Genomic DNA, 22516 nt, shown 5'->3' with positions numbered 1-22516 from the left:
CTCGTGAAATTAATTGATTATTATTCATTCCCTGACACATTATATTTATATCTATTGATGAAAAATCAAGAATATTGCATATTCATTACAGCAGCAAATGATTTGTGCGTGCCACTTTCCCCTGCTTTCCCCATAAGAACACAATGCAAATTCCGGCACGAACGAATTATGTATTTGCTCTTCCTATACTTCCTAAACGCACAAACGTCCGTACAGCGCCATTTCATGCAGCGGCAAAACGCTCAAACTGTTAGCCAAATTTAGTTCCAAATCTACATGGTAACATGAATCAGAAAGGATCTAAACTAGGGCTGCAGGCGAGCCGAGCTAAGCTCGAGCTCGACTGGTCGAGTCGAGTCGAGACTCGATTGGTCGAGCCGAGTCGAGTACTCGCACGAAGCGAGCGGCTCGCACGATGCGAGTAGCTCGCATCGATGCAAGCTACCCGCATCGAAGCGAGCTACTCGCGTCGACGTCATCGGCTCGCATCGGTGCGAGTTACTTGCATCGATGCGAGTCCAGTCGAGCTTACCGCGGCTCGCAGCGAGCGTGTGATTCGTACGAAATGAACGGCTTGCATGAAGGAATCGACTCGAAATAAATTCAAACGTAATACGACATTGAAGTTCTCGCAGTGCCACGTTTAAATTATTATGTTGGATGTGTCTTATCATGATTATTAATGTATATTTTTTCAGATTTTACAGACTTTGCGAACAGGTTTTAAAAAATTGGAAATTACCAAAAATTCGGAAAAATGCATATTTCCTATTGAAGTTTGGGAAATATCAGGTATATAAAAATTCAATAATGAGATATTGTTAAAACAACCGTTTTTAATTTTTTCCAGAATTTTTTATGTAGTGCATCGTACTTAAAAAAAATAAAAATAATCTTTTCCGATATTTCTTTACCTTTTGTAGGTGTATTATGTAATAGTGAACATTCTTGTATTCAGAAAAATAAAGTACAAACTTTAAAAAATGCAATGCTCTTAAAAAAATAATTTTAAAAATATTTTATTTGCCTATATTTCAATTAATATGAACAATACTTCCAGCAGATACAATTAGTGCAGACGGCAAGGTCTCCCGCTGCGAATCGAATCCCGCTTTTTTTCTTTTTTGTTAACCATATAATTGTTGTAGAGATATATTAAATATATTTTTCAAAGCACCGATCTCACCGATGCGAGAAGATAGCTTACTCGCACCGAAGCGAACGGCTTACACGAAACGAACAATGTATACAATGTATCTGATGTGTAGCCGTGAAATGAGTTTTATTTTAAAGTTTCCAGAGTACATAACTCGTTTATTTATATTAATATGTTAGTTGTGTCCCATCGTGATTATTAATGCATATGCTTTTCAGATTTTCGAATTATGCGAACGTCTTTAAAAAATTGCATATTTTAAAACATTCGAAAAAAATGCATATTTCCTATTGAAGTATGGGAGATAACAGTTTTATAAAAATTCAGTAATGGGATATTGTCGAAATCATTTTTCTTAATGTTTTTCAGAATTTTATATATACCATATATATATATAGTGCAATGTACTTAAAAAAAATAAAAATCAACTTTTTCGATATTTCTTTACCTTTTGTATGTGTATTATGTAATATTGAACATTTTTAACAAACGTAAAAATGCAATATAAATATTGCTTTGACAATATATTTGAGAAATATCACTACAACAATTATATGGTTAAGAAAGAAGAAAAAAAAGTGTTTAACGAAAAAGAAAATCATTCGGTGTGGGATTCTAATCGTATCTGCTGGAAGTATTGTTCATATATTGAAATATAGACAAATAAAATATTTTTAAAATTATTTTTTTAAGAGTATTGCGTTTTTTAAAGTTTGTACAATATAATAATTTAAACGTGGCACGGCGAGAACTTCAATGTCGTATTACGCTTGAATTTATTTCGAATCAATTCCTTCATGCATGCCGTTCGTTTCGTACGAATCGCACGCTCGCCACAGTGCGCCGAACCATTGACAAAAATCGAAAAAGTCACTGCTTCATATCGATTTAAAACAATGTTCATACTATGTCAAAATAAATCAGTTTTTGAGAAAAAGATTTAAAAAATTCAGTAGGAAATTAGTTACAAGCGAATCTGTACGCGAATTTTAGGAAGATCAAATAGTAGACGTTTGTTGTTCAATTAACACAGATCTACAAAGCGTATTTGTTAAATTTTCAATATAGGTCCACATGAAGAAGTTGTATAATGCAACTTTTAGTATTTCTTCCACAATTCCGATCAGTTGCTATTTATGCAAAAAATTTAATTTAAAACGAAGTTTCAGTTTCGGAAGAACTGAACTGCGAATTCATATATCTACTGAAAACCACCAATAAAACAAAATTTTGTTTATAAATATCGTTTTTTAATGTTTAAATAAATACTATATTTATAATAATATCATATTGTGATTGCTCTCAATATAAATAAAAAACCACTTTGTTTCATGTCTCTATCATAAACAGAACAAAAGTTATTGAATTTTGTCCAAGAAACAGGCATTCCGGCGCACTGTGGATCGGTGCGAGCTGAGCTAAGCTCGACTGGATTGATCGAGCCGGTCGAGTACTCGCATCGATGCAAGTAACTCGCACCGATGCGAGCCGATGACGTCGGCGCGAGTAGCTCGCTTCGATGCGGGTAGCTTGCATCGATGCGAGCTACTCGCATCGTGCGAGCCGCTCGCTTCGTGCGAGTACTCGACTCGACTCGACCAATCGAGTCGAGCTTAGCTCGGCTCGCATTTTGCGAGTACTCGAACAGCCCTAATCTAAACATACTAAATACTAAACCTAAAAAAAAACATTTGGCTAACAGTTTGAGCGTTTTGCCGCTGCATGAAATGGCGCTGTACGGATGTTTAGGAAGAGCAAATAATTCGTGCCGGAATTAACATTGTATTTTATGAGAAAAGCGGCACGAGTCATTTGCTGTTGTAATGAATATCCAATATTTTTCATTTTGCATGAATAAATTATCTTTAAATATTGTACAATACAGACACAGAGGATTCTCCAGTATACTCCCACCAATTTTTTTAGCCCTTGAATAACAATTTCATTGAATATTTAACCAGTGCTGCATGAAAGGGAGGTTGGTGGGGGAACCAGGAATTTGAGGGGCCCCAACGCCCCAACCGTGCTTGAGCGATTGATTGTAGGTTATAATCTTGTTTGTTATTTTGACATAATGAAAAAGTGTGTGATGTAATTTAACGAATATAAACTACAATTTCATAAGATTTCAATACTGTTTATTACATTTGTAACAACGTGTTCATAATAAATATGTCTAGCATCAAAGACGAAAAACAGTAAGTTATACAAAATATTTATAATAAATGTGTAATTAAATAGATACTTTAATGTTCGGAGAAGATTGACGATTATTACGAATAATTTTAGGTACGGTTTAATTTTGCCGAAAAAACAACAACCTGTAGCACCAAAGCCTAGCAATATTTTTGGAGATGATAATGATTCGGATGAAGAAGATGGTACTGATTGGGTCAAGAAAGCTCTCAAGGCAGAAGAAGAGAAAAATAAAATGAAAAAGCAAACCAGGTTGAATATGCAAAAGGCTTTAAAAGAAGATCCAACCATATACCAATATGATGAAGTATACGATGATATGGAACGCACAAAGATCCAATTGAAAGAAGCAAAAGTAGAAATCAAGAAGCCAAAATATATCCAGAATCTATTGAAAGCTGCTGAACGAAGAAAAAGAGAGCAGGAACACAGGATAGAAAAAATGGTGCAGAAGGAACGAGAGGCAGAAGGAGAAATGTATGCAGACAAAGAAAGTTTTGTTACTTCGGCTTACAGAGCAAAGTTGGAAGAATTTAAGAAGCTAGAAGAAGAAGAGTCTAGGATGGATAGGCTAGAAGCGATTGGGGATGTTAGAAAGCAGCAAGATATGTCTGGATTCTATAGACATTTATACAAACAAACGGTTAAAGGAGCAGAAGAAAGTGAAACTAACAACAGTACAAATGAGAATACAACCAGCTTGCACAAAAATGCAGAAAGTATATGTGAAGATAATGATACGATTGTAGCAAATACAGAACAGACAATGAATAAGAAGACCAAAAAGATCAGGCAATATAGACAAAGAATAATGGAAGAAGAGAGCGATACAGATGTAGAAACTCCGCAAAAGGTAGAAGAGGATACAAATGTTCGCGAGGAAACAACAAATTCGCTAGAAAAACATAAAAGCATAGAAACAGAAAATGTAGAAGAACCTGAGTGTAAGAAACCAAAGAAACAAACTGAAAGTTTAGAACAAAATATAACAAATGATAAAGCCTCGACAGAGAATACTTCAGATACTAAAAGTAAAGAAGAGGAATCAGAGGATGATGAGAATGATGGAAACGAAGAAGCAACCAAATCTAGTATTAGCGCAAAAGCAAAAATAGAAGCAGAAAAGAAAGAAAGATCTAAAATTTGGGAGAAGAGAACCGTTGGACCTGTGTTCGAAGCTGCATTACAAAGATATTACACGAGGAAATCTATGAGAATTGCTGCTGCATAATTAATTAAAATATTACAAAGGTGTTTGCAAGTTGAAACAATGTTTTTGTTACTTCAGAAAATCGTATTTAATCTGTAGGATATATAAATTACTTTTATTGTAGCACTCATAATGTACAAATTAAAAAATATGTAGGATATTTAGTACACAATGCGCTTTGTACAAATGTGGATAACTTGCAAAATAAATTTGTAAACGAAACAATTGTGTAAGTCCAGTGTGAGTGTTACTATAATACATTCATGATTGCATTCTTTGATATTAATACCTATCGATAAAATCTTGTATGTGTGTATATATGTATATACCTTAAGTCAGTCTTTGAAATACTTTAGGTGTATAGGTGAGTTTTGTTGGCTTTAAAAAAATGATAAAAAGAGCCAAAAAATTTTCAATCTGAATATAACTTTCGGCCAGGTGATTGGTATTCAAGTTTTGTGATAACGATTACTGTAAATAAAAAAACTTGAAAAAATATATATGTGTATATAGTACATAAAAATATACCGTTTATCTGATTACCTCAAAAATTATATTAAGTATAAAAGATTATATCAGTGTTTATAGTACAAAAAGATAAACGATATTAATTTTAACTAGACGTGATTAAATTTGGCTTCATGTGTCCAGTATCACCGTAGCACCAAAGTGTCACTCTTCCGCTTGGCAGAATGGAGATCCATGTAATACTTGCATGACTTAAATTTAGACGTAACCAGCCCTCAGGCGGAAACTGCAGCGCTCTGCAATAAATAATTATTTTAATATCGTATTTATGTGTCAATAACAAAATGGAATACGGGAAAAATAATTTACCGGCACACAAAATATCTGATAACATTTGCATGGCAAACAATAACTGTATACGAATCTTTCTCCTGAGTCGGCTCAGCACGATGAAAGTATTTTCTAAATGCTGCCTCTATTCTAGGTCCATCTTCATGGAACTGAAATACATTAATTGAAGATATATTTACTTATAATTAAACGAAATAGTAAAAAAGGTACAAGCTTCAACATCCTCGATTTGATGGAAATTAATAGAGGTGTACTAGAACCCAATAAAATTTTCAGGTTCTTGTACACCTCTACGATTAAGGGGGTAGACTCGTTTCCAGGATTGCAAAGGTGTGGGATGCGCCTTCTGATTTCTCGATAATGCAGAAGTGCTAGATAAAAGATCAATCTAAGCCGCAGTTGCTCCCAAATTCCTATTTTTACGTTTCCGAAGCATAATTTGCATTACTCGAGAGCATGTAATTATCACAGCTTTATTAAAACAGCTACATGCGCAGCTTTATGCTGCCGAATAATGCAAATTACACCTCGTAAACATAAAAATAGGAAATTTGGGGGCGACTGCGGCTTAGATTGATCTTTTATCTAGCGCTTTTGGCAAATCCCATCTTTGCATTATCGAGAAATGAGAAAGCGCATCCTGTACCCTTGCAATCCTGGAAACAAGACTACCCATATAAGAAAATTACCGCAGAATTGCGACATCATCCATGAAACAAGGGGTACAGAATCATTAATTTGCTCATATTGTATACATAATATACCCACCCGTATTTCAGACTTCCAATGACCAATTGGTGGTTCAGGTGGTATAGGCGCACCTTCAGCGAGGAATGGATCGTCTTCCACAGCTATGTTGCAAAGACTTCCTTCAATAATTTTGGAAGTTTCTTGAGCTCTGGTCATCGTTGATCGTACAATCAAACTATATGGGAAGCCCAATTCTTGTAATCTTTTCCCCGTTGTTTCAGCTTGTTTCCTACCTTCATGTTTTACAAGCTTTTATAATTGCCAAAGTTTTTGCTTGAGACAATCAAATAATAACATTTAATTTTTACGAAATAATGCATGTATAATACTAACCAAGCTCTGTAAGCTTTCTTTCCAGATCTGTCTTGCCTGAAAGATTATATTGTCCATGACGTATCAAAATTATGTGACGATTGGCTTTCGCTTTCTTCAACGATAACTCCTTATTATAGATATTTTCATCGTTCTCGCTGTTTATTTTCATTGGCTTCACTAAGCTCTTCGGATCCCGTCTAGAGTTACAATTACAAACAATAGATTACATGTGAACATTGAAATGGAGTACATCTATCTTGTGAATTGTTAACAAATTATTTTCATCGAAAACTAAAAGAAAATTTAATTACATATATGAATAGATGAATGAAAAATATACGTAGTACATATATATACATACTTATATACGTAAATATATTTGCAATATCAAAGGGAAAAATGTGTATCGCACACAATCCTTGCTCCGAAGTGGACAGATAAGGTAATAATCTTGTATTAAGTAGTTGACGGATAATTATTAAAAAAAGAAAGAAAATCGAATCTTAATTATATATCTGTGTTACATTATGAAATCGCCAACGTCATTTTATTACTAAATAATAATCATAAAGTGTATAACCTATCCCAGTTGTGGTTCCATTTTACCGACGGGTTTGAGTTCGTTGTCCAGGAATTTTGCACCTGCGGAAATTCTTTGTTACCACAAAAGTTCCAATAAAGTAATGTTGCGCCGCTTAATGCAGTAAGTCGCGTTGCCCATTTCTTAAAACTTGATCTCATAGGCATCATTACAGTGCGTAAGTTACCTCAGCTAAGCTACTGTTACATTTCAAATTCCACGATCTTTTATATGTCAGTGCATTTGGTACGAATTCGTTGGTGTTTCAAATTTTTTTACCCAATACAATCGCTATGACCTCTAAGCTACTTGATTCAATTGTATTTTTAATTAATTCAACCCGATGCTCCAATATTTATTTATATACGAAGAACATTAATATTATATTTTTTAGCTTATAGGTATTCCAGTTTTATTAATATAACTATACACATATCATAACAGAATAAACAAAGAGTATAGAAGACAAGGAAGGATAAAATAGGAAACAACAAGAGGCAGAAAAAATTCAGTGTTATTAAAAAATACTATCTTTATTGCAAGATTATAAAATATTATTTTTATTTATTTATCGTTCAATGTAATTCTAATTAATACTGCTTATACTTTGAATTACACGAGAATAGGAATTATTTAAAATGTGTTTATATATTTTAACTAAACTACGTAGCAAATATTATTACTAATCACAATTTTTCAATACTTTTTATAGATCTTATTGGTATGAATCCATTAAAAGATTGCCATCTTTATCTTTAAGACGTATTCTACCGTTTGAATATCGTGTTTCCTGAGTACCGTCAGCATATATAAGTTTAACTGTACCGTCAGGATACTCTCGCCTCTAAAACATAGAAGATATATTAAGCAAGACATATTAATTTGTAATTTTCAATAAAATCACATAAAATTATTAATACCTTATGCGTTTTAGTATGTATTTCTCGTTGTCCATTCGGTAAAGTAAAAATCTTTTCTCCATTACTAAAAGTTTTAATTATAGTACCATCCAATAAAGTCGACTTTTCAGAACCATCTGGTTCCGAAATTCGTACAGAGCCATCCGGAAACGACACTTCTATAGCACCATCGTGCAATCTTCTTTCTACTTGACCACTATACATGAAAAAAATTTTATTATCATTCATTTTCAAAGATCATAGCATACATTAGGTCAGTGCAAAAGTTCGTGTCCGATTTCGTATTAAAACACAACAAGGAATCGGGTACGAATTTTTGCACTGATTTAATACATAAATACAGTAACTTACTTAGCAAATTCTAAGATTTCAATTCCGTCTGGCATTGTTGTATGCCATGTTCGAGTTGACGCATAGAAATATTTCACTTTTCCATCTTGACTTGTCTCTCGAACGTCTCCATTATAATATATTAATTTAGTTAAGCCCTGACTTGGAAAAATCTTTTTAACATTTCCATTCGGATACCAATATTCTATACGTCCATCGGGATGATGAATTTGCTTTATGCCTTGTTCGTCGGTGTTCGAACTACTTTGGCAAGGTGATGGCATTTTTTTTAAGCAAGTATTCGACAATATCTCATTCGGTGATATCAACGCAGCGTTCTGATTATGATGTCTATGAGGCATTTTGGGAGAAGATGTAAACTGCTCGCTCTCATTTTGTTTGTGTGACTGAAAATTGCTGTTTGCATTGGTATAATTGAAAAGTACAGCATCCGAATCTTTAATCAATTCTTCAGAATCGGTTTTCATGGCATCCTTCGATCCATTTAACTTTCTAGACATATCATCTAAATCAGATTTAGGTATACTTAAATTTCTTGTGGTGTGATATTGTTCTTGATCATCTGAAATATCAAATGTTGCTTGTTTGATCAAACTTTCGTATAAATTACGCTTTTTGACAACATTCATTGCACTTGCTTGGCACTTCTGTAATTTTTCATTCGTAATACTATTATTTTTGCGACCTTCTATATCTTGAGTTTCAACTGTATCCGTTATTCTCGTTATCGGTTCCATCGACTTTGATTCTTTTTCATCCGACGATGAAATATCATTGATTTTCCTAGACTCTTTATTCTGCGTATCAATTTGCTTATTAATTTGATGAATGGCTTTTGTATTTGAATAGCTTCCCAGTTTTCCTCTACTTCTAGCATTGTTTTTCTTCAAAGTCTGTAATCTTTCGATTTCCTGCTTTAGTTTGGTGTTCTCCATTTTTAATATTCTCGTTTGGCACTTGTGTCTGGATTGTGCAGCATTCCATCTACTTTCTTTAACGTGCAATTCTTCTCTCAATGTCTCCATTTCTTGTCTTAAATTTTGCATTTCTAGTCTTTCCAGTTTATTCTGTTGAGCTTTCTCTTGCGAATCCCGCATCCGATTTTCTAATGCAGCTTTTTCACGGACCAGCTTCTTTCTTTCCTCTTGCAAACGTGCTTCCATTTGTTTTCTGGTCTCTTCTAATTTTTTCTCTTTTTCTGTATATTCTTTACGTAAATTTCTATGATCGTCCTGTAACTTTTTACGTTGGACTGATAAAGCTGCGTTTTCTTTACGAAATATAGTAATTTCTTGTTCGAGTTCCAGTAGACGGGTTTTTAAAAGTTCCGATCTGAAGATGGTTTCATTTGATTCCTGCAGATTTTCTTTATTTCTCTGATCTTCAATCGTATCCACATTGTTATAGCTATCTACCAATTCAATCCTTGCTCTATCATGATTTTGTTTTGTGTTTTGAGTGTTACAAAAGTTATTGATATCCTGTAATATCGAATTGTCTTTACATTCTTCTAAAATACTCTGCTCATTCTCTAAAGTTTGTATAGTGGTGTCAAACAATTCTGAATCATCGCTATGATAATTATGTTGATACGCATCTTCATTATAGTCGAAGCCATTCTTTTGTCTTGCACTTTCATGTATTTGCGTGTCATAACTTAATTCTTGTTGTACGTTGCACTGTCCAGTTTGAATCATCGAGGACTGCGATGATATTTCTGTATCAGATATGTCCGGAGTTACCGAGTCGTTCCAAACTTTTTCATCACAAAAATTTTGTATCATTGACGATTCAGTCGATGTACTCGACGTGTCTGTCAATCCAATAGTTTTGTATTCGTTGTATTCCGAAAATCTGACATGTAGACTAACATCTACATCGCTTTCCTCAATATGGGAGTCATAAGAATTTGCTTGATCACGCGTAGATTGACTTAAATATTTTGATGCCGCATATTTGTTTACATTCATATTTGTTTTAATGTTCTCCTTAAACTCTTCAGAGAATTTTCTATCGCATGGAATGTTATTATTTTCTACTGAAAGTGACTCTTTCTTACTTAGACTAGGCTTATAATTACAAGAAGCTTTTAAAACCGACTGGTTCTTGGAATTTTTAATTATCGGACTCATTGGATGTTTCTTGGTTTTGAATGGTGTTGTTTGTTGCAAAAACGCAACAACAGTGCTAGATGTGGAGCAGAAGCTCGAATTTTCTGCTTTTTCTTCTAGTAACTCGAATATCCTTACTTCTTCGATCTCTTTTTGTCTTTTCGATCGAAAATCCGGACTACTTAATTCGGCCGTATTTTTAATATCATTAATATAATCCTCCAGTTGAGCTAAAGTAGTAGATTCTGATTTACAGCGAACTTTCTTTTTCGGCAGTGGTATATTTTTCAAGCATAACTGTTTTTGTGGATGGCTCGTTAATTTTGTAGATTTATTAACATTATTGTTTTTCAATTCATTCTTAGAATTCTTAGAATACTGTGTGCACGTAGAGAAGGATGCACTGCGTGATCGTGTCTTTGTCGAAGAACATTGCGACTCTTTATTTGATTTAAATCTGGACAAGCCTTGTCCTTTTCTTAAAAATGGTTTCTTTACCTTGATCGCCGAGTTAGATTTTCCTCCAGACATATTTTCAGAGTTTCTCAATTTTTCTTCAAGCAATGTGTGAAAATCTTTCCTCGGTGAAGGGATAGGTACATCGTCTATGGAGATACAATTTTTATTGGTCGACAATGGTGCTACTCCGTCTATAATAAATTGATCTATATCTTTTCCTCGCTGTGGCGAAAGTAGCGTTGAACCGATGCCATTGCTGTTGTCCTTGAATAGTTGCTTTTTATGATCATTGCTAACACTATTTATATTTTCACTATCCATTTCCACAGAGTTGTCTATTGTTCCAATATGATCCCTCAAATCATCATTATCAGCCTCAGATGTTAGTTCACTTTCATTGAAATCGTTCGTATGCAATTTGTCTCCGCTAAGATCAAGTTCTTGCAATGATAATTCAAGCGCTTTATATATACAATCTTGTTTCTGCGTTAACATCTCTCTTTGCATCTGCTGTTGTTTTAATAATCGTTCATGTTGCTCCAATTGCCATTCTCTTAATTTTTGTAATCGTTCGACTAAGGTTGCTTCTAAATCCATTTCGAATGATATGCAATGACAGTAAACGAGATTATTTATATTTTATAAAATAGTTGATACATATACACGTGCATGTAAACATAAAGACGAACATAAATCATTACATGGCATTATAAAAATAATTTTATAAATACCTTTCCTAAGAATCTTTCTGATCTCTTTCAACTCATATTTTAATACAATAATGAAACTTGGAAAATGTCATTCATTAAAAGATGTTTATACATCGTATATATATATGGTTATACAAACAACATGTATTTTTATCATTGGTACTTAATTATGTATATTAATAAATTCACAAGCTTGTACAAAGATAGGGATAAATATATCGCGTCTTTACTCAACTCCGCGAGACCCTCGTTTTCGTTTCAAACCGTTTGACAGTTCAAAAATGGTAAATATACATATACATCTCACGTCATCAAGTTTGTACCGCGCAAACAATCAGTGATGAGATTGGTGAGATATTGTGCAAGATTTCTCACGCATGCGCGTCCAAAACGTATCTATATTATGATGACGAGGCAGACGAAGTAGCGGAGCCCTGGGGTAGTTATATTGGCGGGAAAGTACCGATATTTTACGGGGTGTTCGAGGTACCCCATTTTATCGAGAATTTTACTTTACTGAGGCTAAAATCGCCGCGCATGCGCGAAAAATCTTGATCCATAAGAAAGATCGTTCTAAATGTTTCGTATACACATTTCAAATACAGATGAGTGGATTTTTAAAGACTTGGGGCATACGGTGTTTTAAAAATATTAACATTCATTTACATGAATGCAACTTATGAGATGACCTAATATTAAAATTTTGGAACCTTTTGATTTTTAAATCTTCTAATTTTTTTTATTTTTTATTTAGAACAAAACAAACTGATTCAAATAGATAAACGTAGAAAATGAACATACAGCAACAAAATATACCAAAGTTGTTAAAGTTAGGCAAAAAGTTCAAGAGCAGAATCAATTTCATCTCAGAGTTCTAAAAAGTAATTCATTTTATTAAAATATTTAAAATTATAATGCAATATATCTTGAATGTTACACAAATTCATCAACTTTCCCAAACCGTTATAAATTAATCTCTTATTACAAGATTATTTGTTTGATATGTAATGTTTTCTTTATTCGTGACAGCGTACGATTTTAAAACATCAATTCTGTTTTATAAAAAACGACGCAACTAATGTATCTTATAACATTTTTACTAGAAATTACAATAGTGTGGAAAGCAAGAACATTTCAAGGATTCTAATCATACACTGTGCATATATTCAATCGAATGCAACAGATAAGGAATTCTCTATAGTTTTATGCTATCAAGTAAATGCGATAAAAGTGATAGTTTAATTTAAACTAAGGTGTTAATGTTAATTATAAAAAGATAAAATATAACTAGGAAATCCGAAGACTAATATTATTCGTTTTAATATAAATACATTGTCTCACAACAAATTAAACGTGGAATTGATTATTGAATACCATGCATATTTCGGAGTATTGTTAAAGAACGATTTTTTCTCAACGGAATTTATAAATATCGTATCAATCTATAAAATCTATGATCAATCTGTTTTCTACAGCATAGTTAACTATAATTTCTCTATCAACAAGTAATACAATGTTCCGTCATACAGTTTAATTTTATTAGAACGATAATATGTATATAAAGTCATAATACTTTATAAAAAATATACTTATGAATTTACTGAAATACTTCGTTGTAAAACTAACATAATTAAACATTTTTCTGAGTTACATAACTGAATGATACGTATATCAGAAATTGATTTCATGATACCACTCATGAATTATAACAAGCATTTATGCAATTCTACGAACAGAAGTTTTTTTTCAGTATAATTACAATTCACCATTAATTTGTAAATTCATGCAATGGAGATATCGTCTTCAATTAAAAAAGCTAAATAAATTCGATCGATTCTATACTACAATTCAAGTGTCTGTTTAATTATTTTGTTAGTATTCCTTGACGATATATAACGCGCTATATCAATTTATTAAACATGGAACGTAACATTTAATGTAACGAAGACGTGTTCGTTAATTGCTTCGTAAATAGAATTCTGTTACGTTTTGAAAAATATCATACTTTTCCATGTGCACAGTTGTAACGAATGAAAATTAGTCGGTAACTATTCGTCGATATTTTCTATTAGGAGGGAACACCTCCTCGTCCTCGTCTTTGTCAGCCGATAGGAAAGGATCGTCGTAAGCATAATTGGGTGCCCACTTCAGTAACAATTTTTCAAAAAATTCTTCTAAATTTCGAGCTTCTTGATACACCTGCGATTCCACCTGTGAACGTATAGAAATAACAAATAACTTTACGACTACGGAACTGATGAATGGTAAATTTAGCAGTTACTTACAGGATTGTATGTAAAAGCATTTTTAAACATCAATCTGATGTCTGCCATTACTTGTCTTAGATCTGTATAATGATCTGGGTGATCAGGTTTTAATTTATCTCTAATTACATCTAACGCAATCGGTTTCTTTATGATACGATGATAATCAATTATCTGTACAGTAAAATAGCACATATTAATTATGTTTTTATTTATTAGATTATTAACCCTTCCGACCCGAAGGACGTACGATGTACGTCCTGATGCAACATGATGAATTTTCGTCTTTTTATGATTCTACGATACATATTCTGAATGAAAACGGTATTATTTAATATCTTACGCAATTATTTTTTGATTTTTATTTGTAGATCTTTATTTTATTTATATATATAAAAATATAAAATCAATTCGCGGGAACAGTGTGTCGTCGGCCGTGCAAGGGGACATACTGCGTACCTCCGTCAGGTCGGAAGGGTTAATACAGGTAAATTTCAAAGTAATATATTTGCCTCGCTAGAAACAACTTCACGAAAGGGTAAACTTTGCTCGTACTGGCAGTAAAGCTCCAGTACAATTCTTTGGGCAATCCTCAATTCTTTTGCACTCATTGCGTTGGGCCTTTTTTCACCTGGTGGATCATCTGAACAATCGAGCACATTTGTACACAACATACACTGCCAAGTTTCACTTTCGCTGAAACATATAAATCGATTTTCAACATAAGTCAGACAATTGATTCGAAATGAATTGTACTGTCTACGATGATATACTTACTCGGGAAACGATTTTAAGCTAGGAATATGACAATACAAGTGGAAGACTTTTGGACATTTATCACAACATAGCACAGCATCTCCTCCATCCATACATACTGCACACCAGTCTTCGTTAGGATCATCTTTCGTCATGGGTGCTGCAGCATTTTTTGAATTATCTATTGAACATATAATCATGTGCGTGCATAACTATCACTTTAATATTACGTGCGTTATATGTTTCTAAAAATATTTATATGTTTATTACATACTTTCGCCTCGTTATTTCGATCAAAATATTTAGCGTGGAAAATACAGGGTGTCCCACGAACTCTTGTTACAACGAGGAAAGAATTATTTCCACCATAATACGTGTTCCCTTGAACCAAATAATTTGTCCTTTTGTCATTCCGCGTTGTATAAAAGATAGTTAACGGGACACCCTATACGAATGATTGATCTAAGACATTCCAAATACCTGCTGAATTTTCAGCCATCGGATTCATTCCCTCGTCGGTTGAACTATCTACTTGAGCCGAATCCAATTGATTTCGTTGGGCCTCCGGTATCACCACGATTCCGTTACTATCTAATTTCGCGATGGTCAGCATCAGATCGTTCAGAGACTTTTGACAAAACTTGTCCAAACTTTTCTCAGTTTCATCCGATTTCCCAGGAGGCACAGGACTAGGTGTTTTAGGCACCGACGAGCTGACCGTGTGGCCAACGGTCGCTGGATTTTGTACTTGTGACGTATTATCGGAGGCAGCAATTGTTTGCGTATTGTATTTTTGATTGTTGTTTGATTGTTGATTCTTTAACGTTATTTTATAAGTATCATTGATAGGAACTGGCATCGGGGGCGTAGCTGGATGGCGTGAAGGATTATAGGGAAGCCAAGGATTAACATTTGGGGGGATGTGCCAACGAGCTGCGGCGGGTTGTTGCATAGGATAATTTAGATGTTGTCCGGATGGGGATGTCGCGTTACATTGCTGGAGCCTCATACCGGCCACCATGGATGTGTTCGTTGGTTGATACGTGTGTGGCGGTACTGGTCGTTGAGAATTATTTGTAGGGTACCTGTAAGGTGGCAATCGATATGGTACATGGTTCGTTGAAGGCCGATAAGGAGGAGGATTGTGTGCAAGGAGACCACGTAGACTCGTGTTCTGTCCAAGTTGATCCATATGAACTTGTTGATGAGGATGCGTGGACGATGTTACTTGCTGGTGGCAACTACCCAATGGTCGTTGTTGCATCATCAACGGTTGCTGCAGCCTATTGTTGTAGTTAACTGGGTATGGCACACGTGGTTGATGTGCTTGAGGTGATGATCGCGGTGGCATGTTGTTCATAGGATAATGTTGCATATAATTTTGTGATTGTGCTTGCTGCTGCATTTGCTGTTGTTGTTGTTGTTGCTGTGGTGGTGGTTGTTGCTGCTGCTGCTGCTGTTGCGACGGTTGTTGATGTTGTTGATGTTGCGTTAAAGGTAACGATGGAGGCACTTGCTGATAGGAATTTTGTTGAATATTATTTGATTGCTGTATTGCAGGAGGTAACTGTACAGCCAAAGGGGAACCGTCCATAGGTGCGTTTGGAAGATTAGCTGGTTGCTTTTGTTCTAGGTTAGAGTCAGTGTACGCCAAGGATGGTGTAGTACTTGTACCACCCAATGGGGATATCGATGGATACACTCGACCATCAACTACTATTGCTCCGATTGATGAGACCACTGAAATGTAAAAACATTTGTTTCAGTATTGCCCTGTTGCCAATGTTAAGAGAACATTGTAATTTATGATCATAGCAATATTACAAAGTGTGCTTATATTTAATAACATAATTAAGCACCTATTTATACTATTTAACCTTTTATCAAGTCTGGTACTTTTTCCAATGATAAATGTATTCTAACAGGTATTTCTGGATTTGGAATGTCAGCTCGTCTGCTTTTTATTCTTTGTAAGTGGCTTGTAACCGATCTGCAATGACAGTGTTAGATAATTCGTGTGACAACATTAATTAACGTAATGTGTGTGTAACACTCGAACACGTACTTTTTACTATACAACAATTCCAGATCTGAACCCTTCTTTAAGGCATGCGCCACGAATTGAATACAGTGATCTGTAAGTTTTGATAATTGATCTAAAGCAACTTTCTTTTCATTCAATGTGTTCTGCTTCTGATCGCAAACCTCGGTTAATCGCATAATTAATTGTTTCCCTCTTGTATTGATTGCATTGGTTAACCTTTAAAGATATAAGATTATACAATCTCATCTGGATCCATTTTGAAGTGAACAATATTTAGACTTACTGAAACACCATTTGCGTTATGTCTTGTACTAAATTTTTCTTCTTTTCTAAAATAAGAACCTGCCTATCCTCTATAACTTTCATTGCACTTTTCAATAAAACACGTTTATAACTGAAAACATAATTTTATCACTAAATTGATTAACGAAAATAAATTATCAAATTGACAGTGCAAGAAAGCAAAAATTACCTGACTTCTTTAAGTAAAGTTGATACAGAAGTACGTGTCTCGGCAGCAATTTCGTGAATAAATTTGTATTTGTGATCTCTGTGTTCGCTTAGCTGACAATCTCTACAAGTAAGTTTATCACATGTTTGACAGAATAATGATAATTGTTCGTGCGAATGAATTGTACAAAATAAATAGCCAGGTATCTTTTTGTTGCTCTTTTTAACATTATCTCTATCATTGGCAACTTCGTCCTTTGGTTTAATTGTATGATCCTTGGTGATTTTTAATCTTTGATGTGCCTTAAACAGTTAAAAAACAGTGTTACTTTTTCAATTACTTCTTAAGTCACATGCACAATGTATATGTGTGGGTACAGTTGCGCTAATCGAATTATACTATAATAGCTCCATTATACTTCCACTACAATTCCAATTTCAAAATTTGGTTCCCTGATTTGATTGCTCATACTGTGTAATTATACTTCAATTGCACTGTAATTTAATTACACAAGACATCCAAATTACGAATCGCAATGTGATCGAATACAATGCAATTCAATTACTTTGTAATTTATGATTCATCAAATAATTCAATTGTAATTCTGCACAACTGTATAAGCAGGATATACATAATCACAGCGACAATATAATTACCATAACACAATTCTGACAGATAAATTCTTCACATTCTACACACCAGCTTGTGGCGTTAGCATTGTCATGACAGCTGGTGCATTTCTTTTCTTCTTCTGTTTCTTTCGACTCATCGTCGGTACCTGGACTACTATCTTCCTCTATAAATTTTGACAAAAATCGATTCTCGATCAAGTTGTCCACTTGGGTAGTAACGTTACAAATTTGACAAGCAATTACACTGCTCTCCACTGCAACATTATACGCATAGTTTAATCAGCTAAATCATGTACCAAAGAATAATGTTTGTTTTTCCATAAATCAATGCGCGCTGCAGCGCGCGAACCAAGTTCCCCTCCCGCTCCCTCTAAGCTGCCGAGTGGTACATCTCGAATTAGAGTTAAGCGCTTTTTAGGCATATTGGCACCCCAATGCTGCTCTTCCCAGTAACCGAGGTCAACCAAAATTTGTATGTGAGCTAGATATAATATCAACTAACTCTCATGTAAGAAGAACTTTCTACCGAGCCTGGAACCTGAGATATAAATACGCCAAAAACGCATAATTCTTGGAATATATATAGGAGGATGATGAGGAGGATCATGTTAATTCTAACCCACTTCCAGAGAAGCTAGAAACTTGAAAATTTGGAATCAGGTGTCTTTCATATCAAAACCAACAAGAAAAATCGAAAATCTCGAAAAAAAAAATTTTTTTTCGAAAAACTCGAAAAAAAATTTTTTTTTCTTTAAATCAGAAGACCACATACGTCATGTGGTTGGACATACCCTATATACCCTATATGTCAAAATACTAGTGCCAGCGCAGACGCCAATTTCCCTAGGTTGTAAAGTTTGAATTAGGTAAGTACAACAATCATTGGCCTCTGGGAATTGGTCCTTCCCGATATCACAGCCCTTATAGGCAAGAGGAACTTGATCCATCCATCATATCACAACTTTGATAGGCGAGAGGAACTTGGTCCACCCATCATATCACAACTTTGATAGACGAGAGGAACTTGGTCCATCCTTCATATCACTGAAGTGGATGGGCCGGGGAACTTAGTCAACCTTTACACGAAGTGTTTTGGTTTGGATCTTTAACAGTCATAGTCATGATTTTGATAGAATATTTTCTATCAAGGACGGTAGAATGTTTCGAAATATCGTTTGAACGAAATAATGTAAACAGACGTAGAAAACCAAGGAGAATTTAATGGAATATCGACGGAGTGAAAAATCGCGAGAGTATTTATACTCTGATCTTACATAAAACATCCACGTCAACCGATGTATTGTGGTCGCTCAGTTTACTGTTGACACATGTTGTGCACGCTGCGTGTAAACACTCCAAAAGTTTGGGGTCGTCACCGGAGACGAACGCTTTCTCGCAGAACACACATTTCGATAAAAATGCACGGGTTTCGTTCTCCTGGCTCTCAGTGGTGCACTCGATACGCTGCTCGCACTCTTCCTCGATGCAAACGCCCTGCACTTGAGACTGTTGCATATCTTGTTGTTTCCCACCAGGTTGGTCGACCGGTTCCTCTTTTATCGTTGCCGTCGGGCTCGTCGTTAGCAACTCATTCACTCGGGGTTCCATATTAAAACCATCCAAGCATAAATAGGCACACACGAGAATCGTTTTTACAATTTATGAAAATATATCTTTCTTGAACCGTGGAGCGCCATGGTCCACCATGCTACATACTCAATTCATTCCAATTCATTCTGATTCATTCTAATCAAAGCGACATAGTTGAGAATCCTCCGAATGAATCAGCCACCGCAAACGGTCACGACCTCTGTGATTGAAGCTCGAATTCTAGAAGTTCCAAAACGGAACTTCTCTCGGTTCGATGAAATAAAATGCTTTTTATTGAAGGATTTCCCCCCCTTAATATTGCAATCAGTTGCAATTTGAAAAACAATTATAGTTATGTAATATATAAAACAATTATATACTCGTAGACCCGGCTGCAGATAACATACCGTGTTCCAAGATTACTTCATCTATATACCAGATGACGGATGTGGGCAAAATTGGTAACTATCGATCGCAGCATCGATAGTTCTTCATTGCTCTCTTCACTCTCTTCTTCACTTCTTTCACATGTTCACAAGAGAAGTTTGCTGTTTGTAAATAGTATGAATAGTAATGCGTGGTGAAAAAGGTTCGAAAGTGTAACGCGTTCTATATAAATATATCTCAATCATGCATTTAAACAAAGGAAAATTAATAGGTATGTTACATCAATTAGAATACTTTTGGAATATTATATTAACAGAAAAACAACCTGTCAAAACACGTTCGTACTTTTATTTGTATAATTCTGTATTGGTTAGTTGTTTTAACCTATTCGTACATTAATAACAATTGAGTTAATTTTATTAATTGAATACCTTTTCTTCGCTGTCGCGTTAAAGTAAATAGAAATAATCGAAGGTGGATAATTTTTTACAGAAGAGTTAGCTGACATCTGTCATGATAGCGATCATGACAGCGATGTCAGCATGCAAGGATCTACCGACAGCGATGACACTATCAGTAGCAGTGACGAATCCGAATTGGAAGGCGAAGATGAAGTAAAAGGAAGTTCCAATAACAATGAGATTTATGCCCATACAAGTATGTATTAACATTTCGAACAGTGATGAGTAGACAGCAAAATACGAAAATACTCAATCGTTATACGAAGAATGTGTTTTTGACAGTTCTGCAAAGACTGTCGAATACTAGAAAAAAATAGCTGGGAAGTAACAACAATGTATCGAAAATCGTGGACCAAGACCTGTGGTCCATGGGCCACTGGTTTGCTCATCACTAAACAGTGGATCTTTATGCAAAATAAAAATTGTCTGCATCGATTGCAAGAAATATAAACCAAACAGAATGTTATTTCTTCCCTTTATATACATGTTGAATTTTTAAAATTTTTCTACAACTTTTTGAATTTCATCTACTCGACTTTGTTATAAATGTATAAAGATCCGCTGTCTACTCATCACTGATTTAGATTGTTTATTGATTCTAAGATTAGTATTATTGGACATGAAATCTGAATAGCATGATCTACGTGCCATTAAACCAATTAATAAAAATTCTATTGTGACTATAAGGTGAAGCCATGGAGCCTGTATTATTAAATGAAGATGACGAAGACGACGAAGTTGTGAAAGCCATGATCAAATCAAAAGATCCACAGACAAATCATCCTCCTCCTATTGAAACAGAAGATTATGTAGTAGATATATGCTTCCATCCGAATACAAATATGATTGCTGTGGCTAATATAGTAGGCGACGTTTTGCTGTAAATTTTATCTTAATTTGACATTCGTGCCACTATACAACAATGTTCTCTGTACCGAAATCTTACTTATATTTTTAAAAATTTTACTTACTAGGTATAAGTACACCAACACTGAAACAGAACTTGTTTCAACATTGGAGATGCATCTGAAGGCATGTCGTGATATAGAATTTAGCGAAGACGGAACCACATTGTTTTCAACTGCCAAGGATCTATCCATAATGCTTACCGATGTAGAAACTGAAAAACTGAAAAGATTATATGAGAATGCACACGAGTATGTATAAAACTGTTCGCTTCAACTTCTGAAATTTAATCTGTGTGTTAACAATTGATTTACGTTCATAGACAACCTGTCCATACTATGACTGTGATTGGAGAACATACATTTGCAACTGGCGATGATGATGGAGTAGTAAAATGTAAATATTAATAATCGTATATTATTTGTTTTCATTTCTAACGTTCGATTATAATTATGTATACATATCTTCAGTGTGGGATCTTAGACAAAGAGGAAGTGAACCTGTATTTTCAATAAAAAAGATGGAAGACTATGTAAGTTCGATTATAACGAACAAAGAAGGGAAATATTTAGTGTGTGGAAGTGGTGATGGTTCTCTTACTACGTTTAATATACCAGGAAAGAAGTTGCATGTTCAGGTACATATTTATGAATATTAGTATTAGTGTACCATAATTCGTCTTTCAATTTCTAATGATAAACATTTTAACAGTCAGAGGAATATGATCAGGAGTTGACGTGTCTTGGTTTGTTTAAAAATGAAACGAAAATTGTGGTAGGATCTAGTAAAGGAAAAATGTACATATATAATTGGGGAGAGTTTGGGCTCCATTCGGACGAATTTCCCAGTGTAACGAAAAGGGCTATAAATTGTATGGTTCCAATTACTGAAAATGTAGTAATTACGGGAGGAGAAGACGGCGTGCTGAGGTAATGAACTAATTTTGAATTAGCATAATTTGTTCATTGAATAAGGTAATGATCTAATTAATATGTTGATGTGCAGAGCAACCAGCTTGTTTCCACGTAACAATCTTGGAATTGTGGGACAACATAATTTCCCTGTTGAAGCCATTGATATAAACAATGATGGTACTTTAATTGCGTCATCTTCGCATAATAATGATATCAAATTTTGGAATGTACAGTACTTCGAAACATTAGATGTTACTAACCGTGTGAAAGGCGGCAGACAAAAACAATTGAAGCATAATCTTCCAAGTAGTAAAATTGATAATGCGGCAAGTTTCTTCGCAGATCTTTAGAATAGAAACACAGATAATAATTGTATGTAAAATATTATATATTTATTATTAAAATGATAATTTTGAATATGATCATACATAGGAGTCAAACGTACTGCAAGTTACTGAGTACCCTTCTCACAAAAAATATTGCAAACATATTTTGATATACAATTTTATTCCTATGATAGCTTAATTGTCATAC

At 34.4% G+C, this 22516-nt stretch overlaps 5 protein-coding genes across 6 annotated transcripts; 2 read left to right on the top strand and 3 right to left on the bottom strand.

Moving 5' to 3' along the window:
• The first annotated feature begins 2978 nt into the window (after window positions 1-2978).
• Window positions 2979-4787, top strand: LOC143221385 (uncharacterized). The gene is made up of 2 exons (XM_076446855.1): window positions 2979-3354; window positions 3446-4787. Exons 1-2 carry the CDS (start codon window positions 3329-3331, stop codon window positions 4581-4583), a joined length of 1164 nt encoding a protein of 387 aa, XP_076302970.1. The 5' UTR covers window positions 2979-3328; the 3' UTR covers window positions 4584-4787.
• A 281-nt stretch (window positions 4788-5068) lies between these two features.
• On the bottom strand, window positions 5069-7377 carry LOC143221398 (serine/threonine-protein phosphatase Pgam5, mitochondrial). Its single transcript, XM_076446861.1, has 5 exons — window positions 7027-7377; window positions 6465-6643; window positions 6150-6364; window positions 5400-5530; window positions 5069-5326 (listed from the first exon to the last, which is right to left on the bottom strand). The coding sequence occupies exons 1-5, from the start codon at window positions 7194-7196 to the stop codon at window positions 5176-5178; spliced, it is 846 nt and encodes a 281-aa protein (XP_076302976.1). The 5' UTR covers window positions 7197-7377; the 3' UTR covers window positions 5069-5175.
• Window positions 7378-7531: 154 nt separating this feature from the next.
• On the bottom strand, window positions 7532-11603 carry Sas-4 (spindle assembly abnormal 4). The gene is made up of 3 exons (XM_076446780.1): window positions 8298-11603; window positions 7947-8142; window positions 7532-7870 (listed from the first exon to the last, which is right to left on the bottom strand). Exons 1-3 carry the CDS (start codon window positions 11462-11464, stop codon window positions 7742-7744), a joined length of 3492 nt encoding a protein of 1163 aa, XP_076302895.1. The 5' UTR covers window positions 11465-11603; the 3' UTR covers window positions 7532-7741.
• Window positions 11604-13604: 2001 nt separating this feature from the next.
• On the bottom strand, window positions 13605-19481 carry LOC143221311 (E3 ubiquitin-protein ligase TRIM33). Of its 2 annotated transcripts, none has more exons than XM_076446794.1 (11): window positions 18999-19481; window positions 17749-17978; window positions 17114-17394; window positions 16925-17035; window positions 16663-16857; window positions 16475-16587; window positions 15078-16337; window positions 14619-14757; window positions 14354-14537; window positions 13863-14015; window positions 13605-13788 (listed from the first exon to the last, which is right to left on the bottom strand). In XM_076446794.1, exons 1-11 carry the CDS (start codon window positions 19330-19332, stop codon window positions 13615-13617), a joined length of 3174 nt encoding a protein of 1057 aa, XP_076302909.1. In that variant the 5' UTR covers window positions 19333-19481; the 3' UTR covers window positions 13605-13614. The 2 variants fall into 2 exon arrangements, with proteins under 2 accessions (XP_076302909.1, XP_076302902.1); XM_076446787.1 differs by having other exon boundaries at window positions 14619-14778; window positions 18999-19480.
• Window positions 19482-19811: 330 nt separating this feature from the next.
• Window positions 19812-22332, top strand: LOC143221363 (WD repeat-containing protein 55 homolog). The gene is made up of 8 exons (XM_076446838.1): window positions 19812-19972; window positions 20194-20358; window positions 20850-21042; window positions 21137-21319; window positions 21391-21464; window positions 21539-21705; window positions 21780-21997; window positions 22074-22332. The coding sequence occupies exons 1-8, from the start codon at window positions 19945-19947 to the stop codon at window positions 22330-22332; spliced, it is 1287 nt and encodes a 428-aa protein (XP_076302953.1). The 5' UTR covers window positions 19812-19944.
• Window positions 22333-22516: the final 184 nt, after the last annotated feature.

This window comes from Lasioglossum baleicum, chromosome 2 (assembly GCF_051020765.1).
Source record: "Lasioglossum baleicum chromosome 2, iyLasBale1, whole genome shotgun sequence".
Taxonomy (NCBI): Eukaryota; Metazoa; Arthropoda; class Insecta; order Hymenoptera; family Halictidae; genus Lasioglossum; species Lasioglossum baleicum.
This window is presented reverse-complemented; position numbering and strand designations above follow the sequence as displayed.